The 16,137-nt window shown below is 33.8% G+C and overlaps 1 protein-coding gene across 1 annotated transcript; it reads right to left on the reverse strand.

The window, feature by feature from the left end:
- Positions 1–524: 524 nt before the first annotated feature.
- Positions 525–7,112, reverse strand: LOC107887053 (serine/threonine-protein kinase 16). Its single transcript, XM_016811182.2, has 6 exons — positions 6,783–7,112; positions 5,836–5,978; positions 5,489–5,632; positions 2,355–2,540; positions 1,974–2,098; positions 525–1,042 (listed from the first exon to the last, which is right to left on the reverse strand). Exons 1-6 carry the CDS (start codon positions 6,994–6,996, stop codon positions 817–819), a joined length of 1,038 nt encoding a protein of 345 aa, XP_016666671.2. The 5' UTR covers positions 6,997–7,112; the 3' UTR covers positions 525–816.
- Between the last annotated feature and the right edge of the window lie 9,025 nt (positions 7,113–16,137).

Consider the following 16,137-nt stretch of genomic DNA (forward strand, 5'->3'; position numbering starts at 1 on the left):
AAAAACTCTTATTTTCATCATTTTCACTTTTACAAAAAAATTTTAATGAAAAAATCAAAAACACCTTTCTATTATTTTTTTAATTTTTATTTTCCAAAAATAATTTTAAAATTTTCAACCAAAATTGTATTTTTCAACGTTTTCACAAAAATAATCTTTCCTTCCAGCATTAAAATCTACAACCAATTCTATACTAAGCAATCCAACATAATGCTTAAATGTATTTTGATCCCAAATGCACACTAGCTTGGACTTTGGACCAGTCCAAATTTATGTTACTTGTATTTGAAAGGATGTTATATTTAAAAGATCTTTAGAGGATAATATCCTAATTATCATGTGTCTAAATTGGTAATTAAAGAAGAACGAAAAGTCCAAGCAACATTAGTCAATACTTCAAACTTTTTACAGAACAAATAACGGATAAGAAAATCTTGAAATAGGCATGGCTTATTAACTTCAAGTAGGTCTGCAAATTAAATAAAAAAAAAATGAAAGAGTTACCTGAAATATGAACTGAGTGATAACAAAAATTATTGAGGCTTTCCTATAAAATTGAATCAGGGATTCAGAGACAGATCTGTATTTCAACAAACTACAGATCATGAAGTTAAATAATTATGAAAAATGAATTAATGCACAACTTCACCGAAAACAATAATCTATGCGAGAGTTTCACTAAGGAACTGTCATTGCTTTCATGGACGCTTTTCACTTATGAAGTAAATGATATCCATGATGCAAGTTGCTAGAATGTGCATTGGTCAACTTGCACGTCACTGGTTGAACGCCCTTTCCTTCTTACCTCATATGATATCACTGTGAAAACTTTGTGACCAACTTGTCAACATGATATATAATATCATCTATGCGAGGGCGAAGAGCAGGTTGAGGCTGAAGCATCCAAGTCACAAAATGGTGAAGTTCTTCTGGATATGGTTGTTTAGGTCCAGCTGGCCACTTAATCTGTGCATTTATAATAGCCAATTGCAGGCTTCCTCCTGATTCTCCAAGTGCATACTCGAAAGGGGATACCTCATACCTACAACAAATGAAAATCAATTACCTAACAAGATAAATAAAACTGATAAGGTTCACCCCAGAGGATAACAGCATTACAATGTATTCATCAAGGTATAAAGAGGGACAATGCATGCCAGACACATGAAACTCCAAAACAAGTTCATTCAAAGACACTTTATGAAGGATATGAAACCCCAAAATGGGAGAGTTTTTTCGAATTAGCATCAGAAAACAACAGGGTATACCCACATTTCTGAGACTCTACTGCTTACAATATTGTCAAATTCATTGGCATCACATGTCATTAAGTTACCAACTAAACATTACAACGCATCAAGTTCTAATAAATGAACTTATATGAATGGATTGTATACACGTTACAATTGATTTTATTGTCTAGAGATGCAAGTAAAAGATGTCATGGCAAAACTTAGATATGCAACAATGGCATGATTCTAGTCAACTTTTTCCCAGGACTAATATTTCACAAGGTCATTTTTATTAAAGCACATAATGTGTTCTTCCTTTTGTTTTCCTTCTTTTTTTTTTTTTTTTCTGTGCGTGTGTGTTGTATCATGCAGTTATGCTTACTTGGTGTGAAAACAGATAAGTCATTTTGGAGCATAACCACTTGCCAACAGCCAAATCTCAATCAATTAGGTTAGATATAATCATCACTCTTCATGCCAATACCAATAGAAAACTTAATGAAATTATGGCCACTATGTTTTTACCATTATAGAACTTTCACATCGAATACTTAAAATGAACTTCGATTAAGTCAGAAGGAAACCAATAAAAATATTCCAGATATAAGTATTACCCGAACACTTTGTCTACCATATTTTTGGACAAGAACATGATGAACGATGAAATGAGAATGCAAGAGAAAAGGTTAACCGTATGAAAACTAACACTGTATACGTGCATGAATAAGTATTAATTCTTACATTATTGCAAATAATGTGCAACCCAACGACCAAATATCAGTTCTCTCGTCAATATCTGCATCACTTGCGCAATCCCACAACTCAGGGGCTCGGAAAGGTGCTGAACAGTGCTCAGATGCCCATTCCTACATTTGGATTATTATTGCATTTAATATCAAGAAAAAATATCTTTTAACATATTTTACGAAGATAAAAAATAATCTAATTATGTATTTATATGTCGCTTTTTTGAGTTTACTAGTATATATGTGTTTGTTGGTAGAACATCAAGCATACAGATTAAAGGAACAGTTATTTTCCAGCAAAGATGAGAAAGTTCTAGAGAACAGAAATATTAGAAGACTTTTAAGCACTGAAGAAACATAATGGAGAAATAAGCACCTGAAGTTGTAGTGCCTCAGAACGAGATCGAATTTGCTTCCTTGCAGGACGAGTACTCCCAAAATCCATCAATATAGCAAGAGGGCATTTTCCTTTTCTATGGGATAAAAGAACATTACCAGGCTTGACATCATTATGCGCATATGGAGGCTCAAGATTGTGCATATGCTTAAGTCCTGCACACAGCTGCAGAAATAATGCGGTCCAGCATGCTTACAGACATTTCTAATCAGTTCTGACATTAATGAACCCAAAAATGGAAAAAACTAATTCTAGTACACAGAAAGAGAAAACATAGTAACGCTGGTGCTTTATTCTTAATATTTTATTATTTTAGTTCTATTTTATAATAGTTATTTTAAGTATTAGATATATTATAGACTGTTATGTTATTAGTTTTCTTTAGGGTTTAAATCCAGGATTAAGCATAAAACTTTATTTGCAGGAAAGCCTAGTAACTTTACTTGCAAAAAAATCTATTATAAATATGTTACAGTAATAACATTAATATTTTCTTTGAACTAATATAAAAAAGCTAGAAGTTTTCTATAATCCAATGTTTTCTAGAGTTCCAACTTCTTTCGACTCATTTTCTGGTCCTAATTCTTCTAATTTACTGTTTTCCTCCTAAACCACATCACATTGTGTTAGTATCTCAAGGTTGCAACTATTTTTAAAAAAAATAAGACTAAGTCCTAAGGAGATTTGTTAGCTTGTTAGTAGGAGTAGGAGTTGTTAGCTTGTTAGTAAGAGTAGCAATTTGAATTTTTGTTGAGGTTGTTACTTGAGACTTATATATAAAGGCTGCATTGATAATGAATTAAATTATCCATTCATTTCATCTATTGTTCTATACTTCAATTAAGTCTTTGCTAAACCAACAATGGTATCAGAGCCATTTTTTTGAGGGACTTGTGAGAAAAGTTTTGTGAGACTTCTAAGAGAAAATTTGAGAGGTACACTTATAAGGTTTTCGAGGAAAATAGAATCGAAATCGAGTAACCTGTCCATCTTAGCCCCACCTGTGTTTGATGGAGAGAATTATCAAGCAAGGGTCGTGATTATTGGGAAGCTGTAGAGGAAGACTATGAGGTGACTCTACTTCCCAACAATCCAACTATGAACTAGGTCAAATGCACAAAGAGAGAACCACTAGGAAGGCTAAGGCAAAGTCTTGTCTTTATGCTTCGGTTTCACCAGCCATATTCAATAGAATTATGGCTTTTGGATCAGCAAAGGAGATATGGAACTACCTCAAAGCTAAGAATCAAGGAGATGAGAGGATCAAGAGCATGAAGGTGTTGAACTTGAGCAAAGAATTCGAGAGGCTACAAATGAAGGAGTCTGAGTCAATCAAAGAATAATTAGACAAGCTGATAGATATTGCCAACAAGGTAAGAGTTCTTGGGAATGATCTCTCTTATTCTAGACTGGTGCAGAAGATACTTGTCTCTGTGCCTAAGAAATATGAAGCAACTATTGCCTCTTTTGAGAACACTAAAGACTTGACTCAATTGAGAGTAGTGGAGTTGATCAGTGCTTTACAAGCACAAGAGCAGAGGAGGTTAATGAGACAGGAAGGAAACATAGAAAGAAGCATACAAGGAGCATTGAAGGCTAAGATGCAAGAAGGTGAAAAAGGAGAGGAACAGAAGTGGAATAGGAAGAAGAGTGATTGTAATAGTGGTTTAGAAACTGTTGCAAAAGGTAATAGTACTGAAAATTATAATAAGTATTCTTCATGTAAGTATTATGGAAAATATAATCATCCCCATTTCAGGTTTTGGAGAAGGCCAGATGTGAAATGTAGAAAGTGTAACTTGATGGGGCACATTGAGAGGTTCTGCAAAGAACTAAGAAATCAGCAGCAAGGTGGAGCACATGCTATAGTTAAAGAAGAAGAGGACCATTTGTTTGTCGTTTCTTGCTTCTCATCAAGCATTTTATGTGACAGTTGGTTAGTTGATAGTGGTTGTACCAATCATATGACTTATGATGAGAAGCTGTTTAAAGACCTTGACAGGTCATTGAAGTCAAAAGTAAGGATAGGAAATGGAGAATACCTAGAAGTGAAAGGAAGAGGCACAGTAGCAATAGAGAGCTATGCTGGAACTAAGTTGATTTCAGATGTTCTGTTTGTACCTGAGATTGATCAAAACTTGTTGAGTGTGGGGCAATTGGTAAAGAAAAGATTCAAGGTGATGTTCAAAGAGGGAATGTGTCTGATCCTTGACTCTAGTGGCAATGAAATGTTTAGGATCAAGATGCAGAAGAAGAGTTTCTCATTGAATCTATTTGAGGAGGAGCAAGTGGCATCCAAGTGTCAGGAATGAATGACAACAATGCAACAAACAATTATGAAATTGATGGCACAATGTAATGAAAAGAGTTTTGAGCTTGAGATAAAATCAACAGATAATCATATCGTGCAAGAACAACTGCAAATCAAGTGTTTTGAGAATGAGGAGTTGCATGCAAAGGTAACTCTCTTGGAGCAGCTTGTGATGATTTTGAATTATGGAATTTTGATTTAGATGACATTGCATGCTAGGAAACTATTAGAGGCAACTCTTGAAGCTACACTAGTCAAGAAGGAATTCATAGAAGGCGACTATTGAAGAAATTGGTTTATTGCAAATCAAAGATCAGATGATGGATATTTTTACTAAATTTTTCATGTTAGTCGTTTTTGAGTTTCTTAAGAATAAACTTGGTGTCTGCAGCACTTGAGTTAGGAGGAGAATGTTAGTATCTCGAGGCTGCTACTATTTTTTAAAAAAATAAGACTAAGTCCTAAGGAGATTTGCTAGCTTGTTAGTAGGAGTAGGAGTTGTTAGCTTGTTAGTAGGAGTAGCAATTTGAATTTTTGTTGAGGTTGTTACTTGAGACTTGTATATAAAGGCTGCATTGATAATGATTATCCCTTCCTTTCATCTTTTGTTCTATACTTCAATTAAGTCTTTGCTAAACCAACACATTGGAATGTCGAAGCCACATGTTGAAGCAAAAAGATACGAATCAGATCCACTGATAACAAGTGCCACACAAATGAGAAAATTATTTGAAGCCCTTAAAAGTGAACTACAAAAGGAATGGCATCAAATAGTGCAAAAAGATAAGATTGTTTTACTCACCTGCCGAAATATTTGAAGGACATCTGAGGCAGAAAAGAATTCCTTTCTAGCGGTCATAGCTTTGGAATTGTCCAGTAACGTTCCATCCAAATGAACAGGAAATAGTAAATACGCTTCATGATTCCATGATCCTTCTTGTGTAGGCTAGCCAATGAAATCATAATGTTTTAGACAAATACAATCACATGAAAAGAACTTGAAAGAAAAGCTATGAAGCGAACACACAAGAATCTTGAAAAAAGTTTCCCCATTATTTTATGGGTAAGTGAGTCAATAAGCTTCAGAAACATTTAAGATGAATGTAATAGATTTTAAGATTAATAAAAATAAGAGATCTGCGTGATTACCTTAACAGAAATGATAGAGTGATCAAGAAGCGGAAGCAGGTTAGGATGACTAAACAAGGATGAAACACGGATCTCCTCTCGAACCAAATCCAACTGCTCATTATTCTGAATGAGAACTTTCTTAATTGCATAAGTTCTATCATCTGCAAATGCAACCCAAGTTATGTTAGTTCTAAAACCAATTTAACTTCACATTGATCCCATGAATACACAATTCTAAAATAAGGTATCCAGCAAATGGCATAACAGAGGTCACCGTCCTTGAAATTTCCCAAACAAAGAAATATTACCAGATCCGTTTGAGAAGTAACTCTAGCATATGAAAAAGAAAATGCATAAATCTGGAATCTGATGGGCAATAAGTCAAACCATCATGTATCAAAGACACGACAATTCCATATTAAGTACAAAATTCTAAGCCAAATGTCCTAGTTCTTACAACAGAAACTGTGAGATCAAATACTCAACTGATCCATAATTTTAGTTCTATAACTCCATTAGGAATGTGATAATCATAGAAAATTCCACCTTGTTTTATCCAACATGAATTACGATCCAAATTTATGAGATCATCAGAAAACTATTGAGGTATAGAAGAAAAATGAGGATAATTTCAGATCCATAGTCTAATCTAATCGATAAACCAAAACAAAACCATAAAAGATCATGAAATACCATATATGGTTTCAATTTTCCATTGACAAAAGACTTCATTCCATATAAGATCACCAAACTTCAATCAAAGAAACTAGATTGTAAAGAATCCAGACATCCAGTCACAATAAGATGACAAAATCAAGAAAAACATATAGCTGAAGAGAAGATTCAAACTAAATATAGGAACTGAAAGCAATCACTAATTAAGATTTAAAGGAACAACCAGATCAAAAACAAATTATAAAATCCTTAAAAAGATTAAAAGGAGGTATTTTTGAAAGAGAACGAACCAGAGAGATGTGAAGGGTCCTTGACTTTTTTGGCTAAGCCACTGGCCAAAGCTGAAGAGGAATCGGATACGACTTCCTTCACCAGGTAAACATAGGCGAACCCACCTTCACCGAGCTGCCTCACGACCTTGAACCTGTTCTCGTTGATCCAAACGTCCCCTCCGCCATTAACGGCATCGTACAATGCATTCAAACCAGAAAATGAGCACCCCATTGTTTAGCTTTTGCCTTCAACTGAAGAGAGAAAAAATAGATCTTCAAGCTCTCATTTTCTGTTCTTTGGTTTGTTAGAATAAGGGACGTAAAAATGGCCGATCTTGAGAAATATTTCATTTAATTAATTAGATTTAAATTTTATGCTTTTTATTTTTTTATTTTTATTTTTTTTAGGCACGAGGAATTAAAATTATCTTCTTCGAAAATCAAGATGTAATGATAAGATGAATTCTACTATGAGAGAACTTATTTGAGAGATGAAATAATTTCAAATATAAATAGTAAAATAAATATAAAAAATCAAAAAATTAATTAAGTTGTGAGAGAAAATTACATTTAATTGAACTTTAATAATAAGGAAAATTAATATTATAAACAATAATAATAAGGAAAATCAATTATAAATAGTAGAAAGTGATTTAGAGATTGAATAAAATATGGAATTGAAGCTTAACAAGTCTAGTTTTTTATAAAGGGAACAAGGTAAGAAAAAGGATTTTATATTATGATATATTTAAATTTTTGTGAGAAAGAGTCAGAATGAATTTCGAAATCCTCTGTTCTGATTTGAGAAAATCATTAAAAATTATAAAAAAAAATATTTTTCAGTTATAATTTATATGCTTAGAATTATTGATGAATATAATTTCAAAATAAATAGACGAAAACATCATCTGAGTCCCGTATTATGAGAAAATTAATTCTTAGTGAGTAAGGGTCGAAATTGTCGAACAACAAAAAATGGGTGAATTTAAAGAATAAAATGTATTGATTGGATAAACCAAAAATTCTGAAAATTGTATGGTAAGAAGATGTGTGAGTTTAGTTTCAGGGAAATTTATCGGATCTTGATTTCGTGTTTCGTATCTCTAGATATAAACAATTTGTGACTATGACTCGAGAAAATAGCTTGATCTGAATATAAGTAAAAGTACAACTATGGTTGTATTATCTTGAAAAGCATGTTTATAAATTGCTTATTATTTTCATACGGTCTTACTAAACTATAAAGCTTACTCTCTTCCTTTCTCTTTTCTTTAGTGTTGTCAAGTTAGCTCAGGGTTGGAGATCATCAGAGGCAGCATTACACTATCAAGCCATCACCCTTGGAGTATTAGTACCTATGATAAACGTTTTTAAGTGAATGGCATGTGTAGGGACTTAGCTTTATGATATTTGTTATTGTGAGTAGCGAAATGTTCTGGCTCATATTAATTATGGTGTGTAAACCTTTCTATCTATGCTATATCTTCATGCATATGATGTGATGATGTGATTGTGGTTGTTTGCCATGCATGGTTGGTAATATGACATGTGAATTGGATGCATGCTTTATGACCATTCCAGATGGTCATAATCATGAATTAAATGTGTAATATAGAAATAGTTTGATAATGTTTGAACATGGATGCTTAACAGATTGGTTAGCAACCACAGACCAAAAGTAAAAGTGGTCGTCACATGTCGAGGCAAGTGAATATGTATCGTTGTGTCTTGACTTGACGTTATGTGATTATGTGAAATATGTGCACGACGATGTTAATGTTATGAATGTGTTGTATTACGGGATGCTAAACCATTAAAATGATGTCATAATATGTGTCCTTGGTGGGTATAAAGCTGTGAAGGATTAAGAGTAACATAAAGGCTTGGAAAATAGCCTAAGTGTTGGCCACACGGGCTGAGACACGGCAGTGTGTCTCAACCGTGTGGGGAACACGGCCTTAGCACACGGGCATGTGGCTTGGCCATGTGGTTCAAATTATTTACTGACGTCATAAATAAAAAGTTACATGGCTTGCGGATACAAGCGTGTGAAACCCACACGGCCAACCCACACGGGCGTGTGACTCTTCAAAGTGTGAAAATTTTCTAAGCATTGCAAAAGTTTCATATGATCACGGTTTGGTCCCGAACGACCCCGAATGTATGTCTTAGGCCCCGTAGGCCCATGTAAGGGACGTTAAGCATATATATGAAGGTTTTTTAATTTAGATGAAATTTTACGGTCCAGTTTCTACATGATTATTGTGTTTAAGTCCTATAATGCCTCGTGCCCTGTCCCAGCAAAAGACACGGGTAAGGAGTGTTACATTTAATGGTATCAGAGCTATGGTTTAGTTGGTTTTTAGACTAAGCTAGCACGTGTAAGAGTCTAGTTATGCATGCCACAGATTTGTGATAGTGTGATGTCTCCAGACGCGAATGAGAACTATCTCGTATAGACAAGGTACTCTCTAACCGAGCTACACCCGATCACGTAGATAGAGATATGAAGGTATTCTAATAAAGTGCGGTTATGATTAATTGAAACTCAGAAAGGTACGAGTAAGAATTCATGAAATGTTTATATACATGTTTGTGATATGAGAAACATGAAATAGAATATCTGTATGGCATAATGAGCTTATCTATGGTTGATTGACAATCCCATGGTGTATATGATTGATTTGTTCGAGTGAATGCATGTGTTTAGATAACTTACTGAAAATAAAGGTAGAACAAATGTTCATGTATAATTATTTGAATTATTAGGATTGGCAAGCTCGTATAGCTTAAACAAATGTATTAAATTATTCGGATAGATTTATATGATTGTAATAACATGCATATGATGATGTGCAAAATCAAAGTTTCGATTGGAATATACTTATCCATGTTTGTTGAATTTCGTATGATGTTATGTACATGACTTGTTTGATTAAGTGAATGTGACGAGAAAAGTTATCCAGAATTCATAGAATGTGTGCATAAGTGAACTTGAGTGAATAAAAGAATTTGAGAATTGCAGAATACAAATATGAACGATAATTTTTCCTAAAATGAATGACATGATTGTGATGGTGTCGCTATGATGATGAAAGTTGTGTCATATGGATATGTATATGAGAGTCGAGTCAGAGGCCTTACGACCTCACCCCCTTACCAAAGTGGTGTTTTATAATGGAATTTCATGATATTTGTGTTGAATAAACTCACAAGTGTGAAAACTAAAGAGTTTAGTGGAGAAATATATATAAACACGATTAGAGATTGAGAGTGAGTTGATAAGTAAAGTTAGAGCTAGAAAGGTATCAGGTTGACATAAAGATTATGTGAATTATGTACTGTCACAGTTAGAGAAGAAATTTACTTTGGTAAATCGAATTGCTCAGGTACGAGGTCGAGAGAATGTAATGATTGTGACTTTCTTAGAACCGGTCTTCTTTAGTGAAATGAATAACATGGGATTTGTGATGGCATAAATAGTTGGAGAAATAATATTTGAAATATAAGATGTCTGAGTATGGAAATTATAGTGAGCAGATGATAACTTTCTCTCTTGATATATTTTAAGAGGCTATTGTTCTCAGAAGTATGTTACTGGCTATCTATCTTCTGATGAAATTCTTGTTATATAGGAGTGTTATCTAATCTTAATGATAGACAAAGACATTGTCAGTCTGATTGGTACATAATCTACATGATCCTATTTCTTTCTGGTATTCTGTTACCTGTTATCTGTTGGGAATTGATGAGAAAGTGTGTATGATGCTATGATTCGGTCTCTTCTAATGGTTGCCCTGTCCGATATGTATATGGAAAGGTATATTATTCTTGTTGCATCTATCCTTGGTGTTCTGAGTGATATTTTCTTTTGAATTCCCTTTATTGGAGGGACCATTGAAATTTTCCATATCTCCTTACAAGCTTTGCTCTCGGTCTTTCGATACAGTATCGTTTCTTGGATTTCTCAATATTGGATCTCTTTATTTTGGATCTTTTTATTCTAGGTTTCTCCATTTTGAATTTCTTTGTCTTGGTTTTCTTACCATCTTTATTACGAAATTTGCCAATTATGGCTCACATCTAAAATATGATCTTCAGTTTGTGATATATATATCAAGCATGACTAAGTTTCTGATTTGATTATTGTAATATGGTGATCTTAGTGATTAGTTTCCTTAGATTTTCGTATAAGGATTTAATATTGGAAAAGGCTTAAGTGGTAAAATTTTCTTCTTGTGAAAGTTAATAGCTTAATTCATGATTAGCAAAGTTTGGACAAATGAGAACAATGTTAACTGAAGCCTTTGAACTGGTTTAGTATGCATTGGACAAAGACTTCTTGATTTTCACTAATAGTTGTCGTATGATCTTTGAGAAGAGCAAAATGCAGTGACAAACACTTGGGTAGAAAACCCAGAACTTGTACAGAGATTTTGCAAGAAAACTTACAGGAGTAATGTATTAACGATCGAGTTTGGAACTCCACATCGTTGATCCTTGTGTATGAATACTTGAAAAGTTGAAAGGTTTAAGGATGTATATCAAGTGTCATTAGAATTATCTTCGCCCATGTTGTCAACAAAATGGAAATGAGAAGAAATTATTATGGAGTTCATGTCTGATTTATTACTGTCTCTTAAAGGGAAAAATATTATGTGACCTATTGTTAAATGTTTGACGAGATATGCAAATCATGCTTGTATGTACTGAATTTTCACTCATCAGGTTCGAGGAATTTTGTGTATTTATGAGTGTTGGACATCTTGAGATTCTAGCCTCCATTAATCGGATTGGGATTCGGGTTTCATATCATGATTTCTTGGGAAAGCCAGAGGAGGCTTTGAAATGAAAGGTAACTGAGAGTTGAGTTGGAAAATAATCGGACTGTGTGGAATAATAAAGAGTATGAGGCCGAGATGAACTAGCTAGTTTCCCTTTTGGAATTCGAAAAGATTCAAGTAAGAGTGTATATGTAGCATGATGGTATGAATCAGACTTTTGAGTGCATGAACTCTCTGATAGAGGTTAAGGTTTGGTGAAAGCGTCGTATAACGAAGAATCGCTCATGTTTCGAATATGAGAAAATAATTAGATAAGTATTAAAGACACAGTCGAGTGAGAGTTCTTTATCAATAATTATAGAAAATAAAAGTTTATGTGAACACCAAAACAACTTTTTTCGGTAAGATTTTCAGGGACGAAAATCCCTAAGGGGGAGAATTGTAACAGCTCGAGTTTGGGCCTAGTCGGAACAGTAATTTCGGAACCACTATTTCGAGGCTGGAGAAATTATTTTTAATGTTATTTTATGTGTTATAGCATGATTATATGGGTACATAAAAATTTTGGTGAAATAATTTTAGTGATTTCATGTTTAATTGCGAAAAATGACTAAATCGCATATAGGGCAAAAGTTTTGTTTTGCTAGCTAAATATGTTAAATAGCTAGAGAACCAAATTTTGGGCTGTTTAAAGAAATTAGACCCTTAAAATGTTGATGGCCAGCCATAAGGGGGGCAAAAGAATTTAAAAGTCAAAAAAAGTTGGTATGATTGGTATTTGATGACATATACAAAGACTTATAAAAAAAATAGCCACCCTTCTTCTCCATCTTTCTCCGCCGAAAATTAGGGGAGAAAAACCTCCATGGGAGTTTGAAAATTTCAGCAACATAAACCCATTGCATGTAAGTCATTTTGGTGTTGGTTTTTGATGTTTTTGATGTTTTTGAGGTTCTTAAAGCATGATATAGCTATTTCTATCATTATTTTGAGCTAGGGTTTATGTTCAAAAATTCACCCATGTGTGTCATGCATGTTCTTTGATGTCTAATGAAGGGAAAATGAAAGTTTGATGTTAGATAAACATCTTTTGTTAAGTAATTTTTCATGAAAACCCCTAAAAGGACCATTTTGTGAAAGTTGTAAAATAAGTTGTAAATGTGTGAAATAATTGAGATTGTGAGTTGCTATAGTTATAAAAAGAATTTGGTTAGGCTTGTTAAAGGAGAAAATTCAATAAAAATCGATTTACGGGCCTAAGAGCAAAATCATAATTTTTGTAAAGTCTAAGGGCAAAACGGTCATTTTTCCAAACTATGAATTATAGAATGTTTTAATTAATGTAATGATTAAATGAGTGAATTTCATCATGATAGATCAAGAAAAATCGAGATTTGGGCTTAAATCGGAAGGTACAAGGTTATGAACTAAAATGGCTTAACTAGCCAAAATTGCATTCGAGGTAAGTCCGTGTGACTAATTTAAGCATGTTATCCATATTATTGCTAACATATTTGAAACTTATCTTTCTAAAATTGAATTGAGTTATATGTTGGTGATATTATGTATGAGAAAGTGATGTCAAACGTTAATGTTTTGATAAAATGAGTATTGAGATGTTTTATTGTTATCAAGAATATACATATATGCTTATTTGATTATCATGAAAGTATGAAATGTATATTGGAACTGTAAATGACATTACGAGCAAGCACGACGACAATGTGTTAAGCAAGAAATCCCGTTTGAACCTTAGGAATAGTCTAGGATACACGTGATATTTAATAAGAAACAATGGGATCTAAACTCATGAGTTGTGGTTTGAGTTAATGGGATAAGTGATTTATGTAATGTGGGTCCGGGTGCTGACTTTGTGTACATACCCGTGAGTAGCTCAATGCAGGCATTACATAATATGTGATAGCTTTGGCTACACATTTTGCGCGCTCTGAGTTAGTTCTAGCTGCGTATATGGAAATTATGTGCAATGCTTCCGTGTATCTAATAGTATTCTGAGTGTTCAATGGGTAATTCGAGGTATGAGTTGACGGTGGTCCCATTGAGGTAAATCAATGGTAAGAATAATTGTAAGTTACGTTTCATGTCGTACAGGTATGTACACTAAACTCATGTGTAATGGCCTTGATACATGATGTTTTTAGCAAGAATGAGAATATGTGAAGAGTAAGTTAAAGAGGTTTGAACGATATGTAAATTCATGTTTATTATGTCATGTTATGATGACCTTGTGATTATGGGTTCATGCTTATGATGCAAAAATATTTATTTTTACCATGATGGTAGAAATGATTTGCAAAGGTGTTATAAACTTAGTGATCATTGAATTGCATTAAAACAGTTTTGGACAGTAGTGATAGTCCAACTTTGAAAATCCACCAAAAATAGTAGAAAGTGATTTAGAGATTGAATAAAATATGGAATTGGAGCTTAACAAGTCTAGTTTCTTATAAAGGGAACAAGGTAAGAAAAGGATTTTATATTATGATATATTTAAATTTTTGTGAGAAAGAGTCAGAATGAATTTCGAAATCCCCTGTTCTGATTTGAGAAAATCATTAAAAATTATAAAAAAAAATTCAGTTATAATTTATATGCTTAGAATTATTGATGAGTATAATTTCAAAATAAATAGATGAAAACAATCATCTGAGTCCCGTATTATGAGAAAATTAATTCTTAGTGAGTAAGGGTCGGAATTGTCGAACAGCAAAAAATGGGTGAATTTAAAGAATAAAATGTATTGATTGGATAAACTAAAAATTCTTAAAATTGTATGGTAAGAAGATGTGTGAGCTTAGTTTCAGAGAAAATTATCGGATCTCGATTTGGTGTTCTGTATCTCCAGATATAAACAATTTAGTGACTGTGACTCGAGAAAATAGCTTGATCTGAATATAAGTAAAAGTACAACTATGGTTGTATTATCTTGAGAAGCAATTTTATAAATTGCTTATTATTTTTATACGGTCTTACTAAGCTATAAAGCTTACTCCCTTCCTTTCCCTTTTATTTAGTGTTGTCACGTTAGCTCGGGGTTGGAGATCGTCAAAGGCAGCATCACACTATCAAGCCATCACCCTTGGAGTATTAGTACCTATGTTAAACGTTTTTAAGTGAATAGCATGTATAGGAACTTAGCTTTATGATATGTGTTATTGTGAGTAGCCAAATGTTCTGGCTCATACTGATTATGGTGTGTAAACCTTTCTATCTATGCTATATCTTTATGCATATGATGTGATGATGTGATTGTGGTTGTGGTTGTTTGCCATGCATGGTTGGTAATATGACATGTGAATTGGATGCATGCTTTATGACCATTCCAGATGGTCATAGTCATGAATTAAATGTGTAATATAGAAATGATTTGATAATGTTTGAACATGGATGTTTAATGGATTGGTTAGCAACCACAGACCAAAAGTAAAAGTGGTCGTCATATGTCGGGCTAAGTGAATATGTATTGTTGTGTCTTGACTTGACGTTCAGTGAGTATGTGAAATATGTGCACGACGATGTTAATGTTATGAATGTGTCGTATTATGGGATGCTAAACCATTAAAATGATGTCATAATATGTGTCCTTGGTGGGTATAAAGATGTGAAGGATTATGAGTAACATAAAGGCTTGGAAAATAGCCTAAGTGTTGGCCACACGGGCTGAGACACGACCGTGTGTCTCAACCGTGTGGGAGAACACGGCCTTAGCACACGGGCGTGTGGCTTAGCCATGTGGTTAAAATTATTTGCTAACATCATAAACAGAGAGTTACATGGGCTGCGAATACGAGCGTGTGAAACCCACATGGCCAACCCACATGGGCGTGTGACTCTCCAAAGTGTGAAAATTTTCTAAGCGTTGCAAAAGTTTCATATGATTACGATTTGGTCTGGGCCCCGTAGGCCCATGTAAGGGACGTTAAGTATATGTGTAAAGGTTTTTTTTTAATTTAGATGAAATTTTACGGTTCGGTTTCTACATGATTGTTGTGCTTATGTCTGGTAATGCCTCGTACCCTCTGCCGGCAAAGGACACAGGTAAAGGGTGTTACTGTTACTACAAATTAGAAGTTTGTATAATCACATACTTTTACTATTGGGAATGGATGGTTAGGTCATCTTGGATCTACTATGATAAAAGGATAATCAAGAATTCAACTAAAGACCTATAAACCCTACGCCTAATTCAGAAGACAAGCATATACAGAGCATCACATTGGTTATGGACTTGACCCAAACGATTGATTGGATATTCAAAATAGAGTTCAAAATAAGTTATAATCTTGTAAATTATTATACAAGCATTATTAGACCATTATAAATGAAAATCAAGCTCAACTATGCCCTATTATGAAGTTTTATGGTCAAATGCAGTAAAATAGGAATCAAGGTCTTGATACTTAAGCCAAAGTATCGAAAGAAGGTCTGATGTCTCGAGAATTATAACCCCTTGAACCAATTTTTTTTTGTTATTGACTTGCATGTCTCGAGATAATGAGACCATGTCTTGAGACTTGACCCTCCACGTCTCGAGTTGAGCATGTTATTGAGCCATATACCCAAAAATG

The sequence above is a fragment of the Gossypium hirsutum genome, chromosome A03 (genome assembly GCF_007990345.1).
Source record: "Gossypium hirsutum isolate 1008001.06 chromosome A03, Gossypium_hirsutum_v2.1, whole genome shotgun sequence".
In the NCBI taxonomy this organism is placed as follows: Eukaryota; Viridiplantae; Streptophyta; class Magnoliopsida; order Malvales; family Malvaceae; genus Gossypium; species Gossypium hirsutum.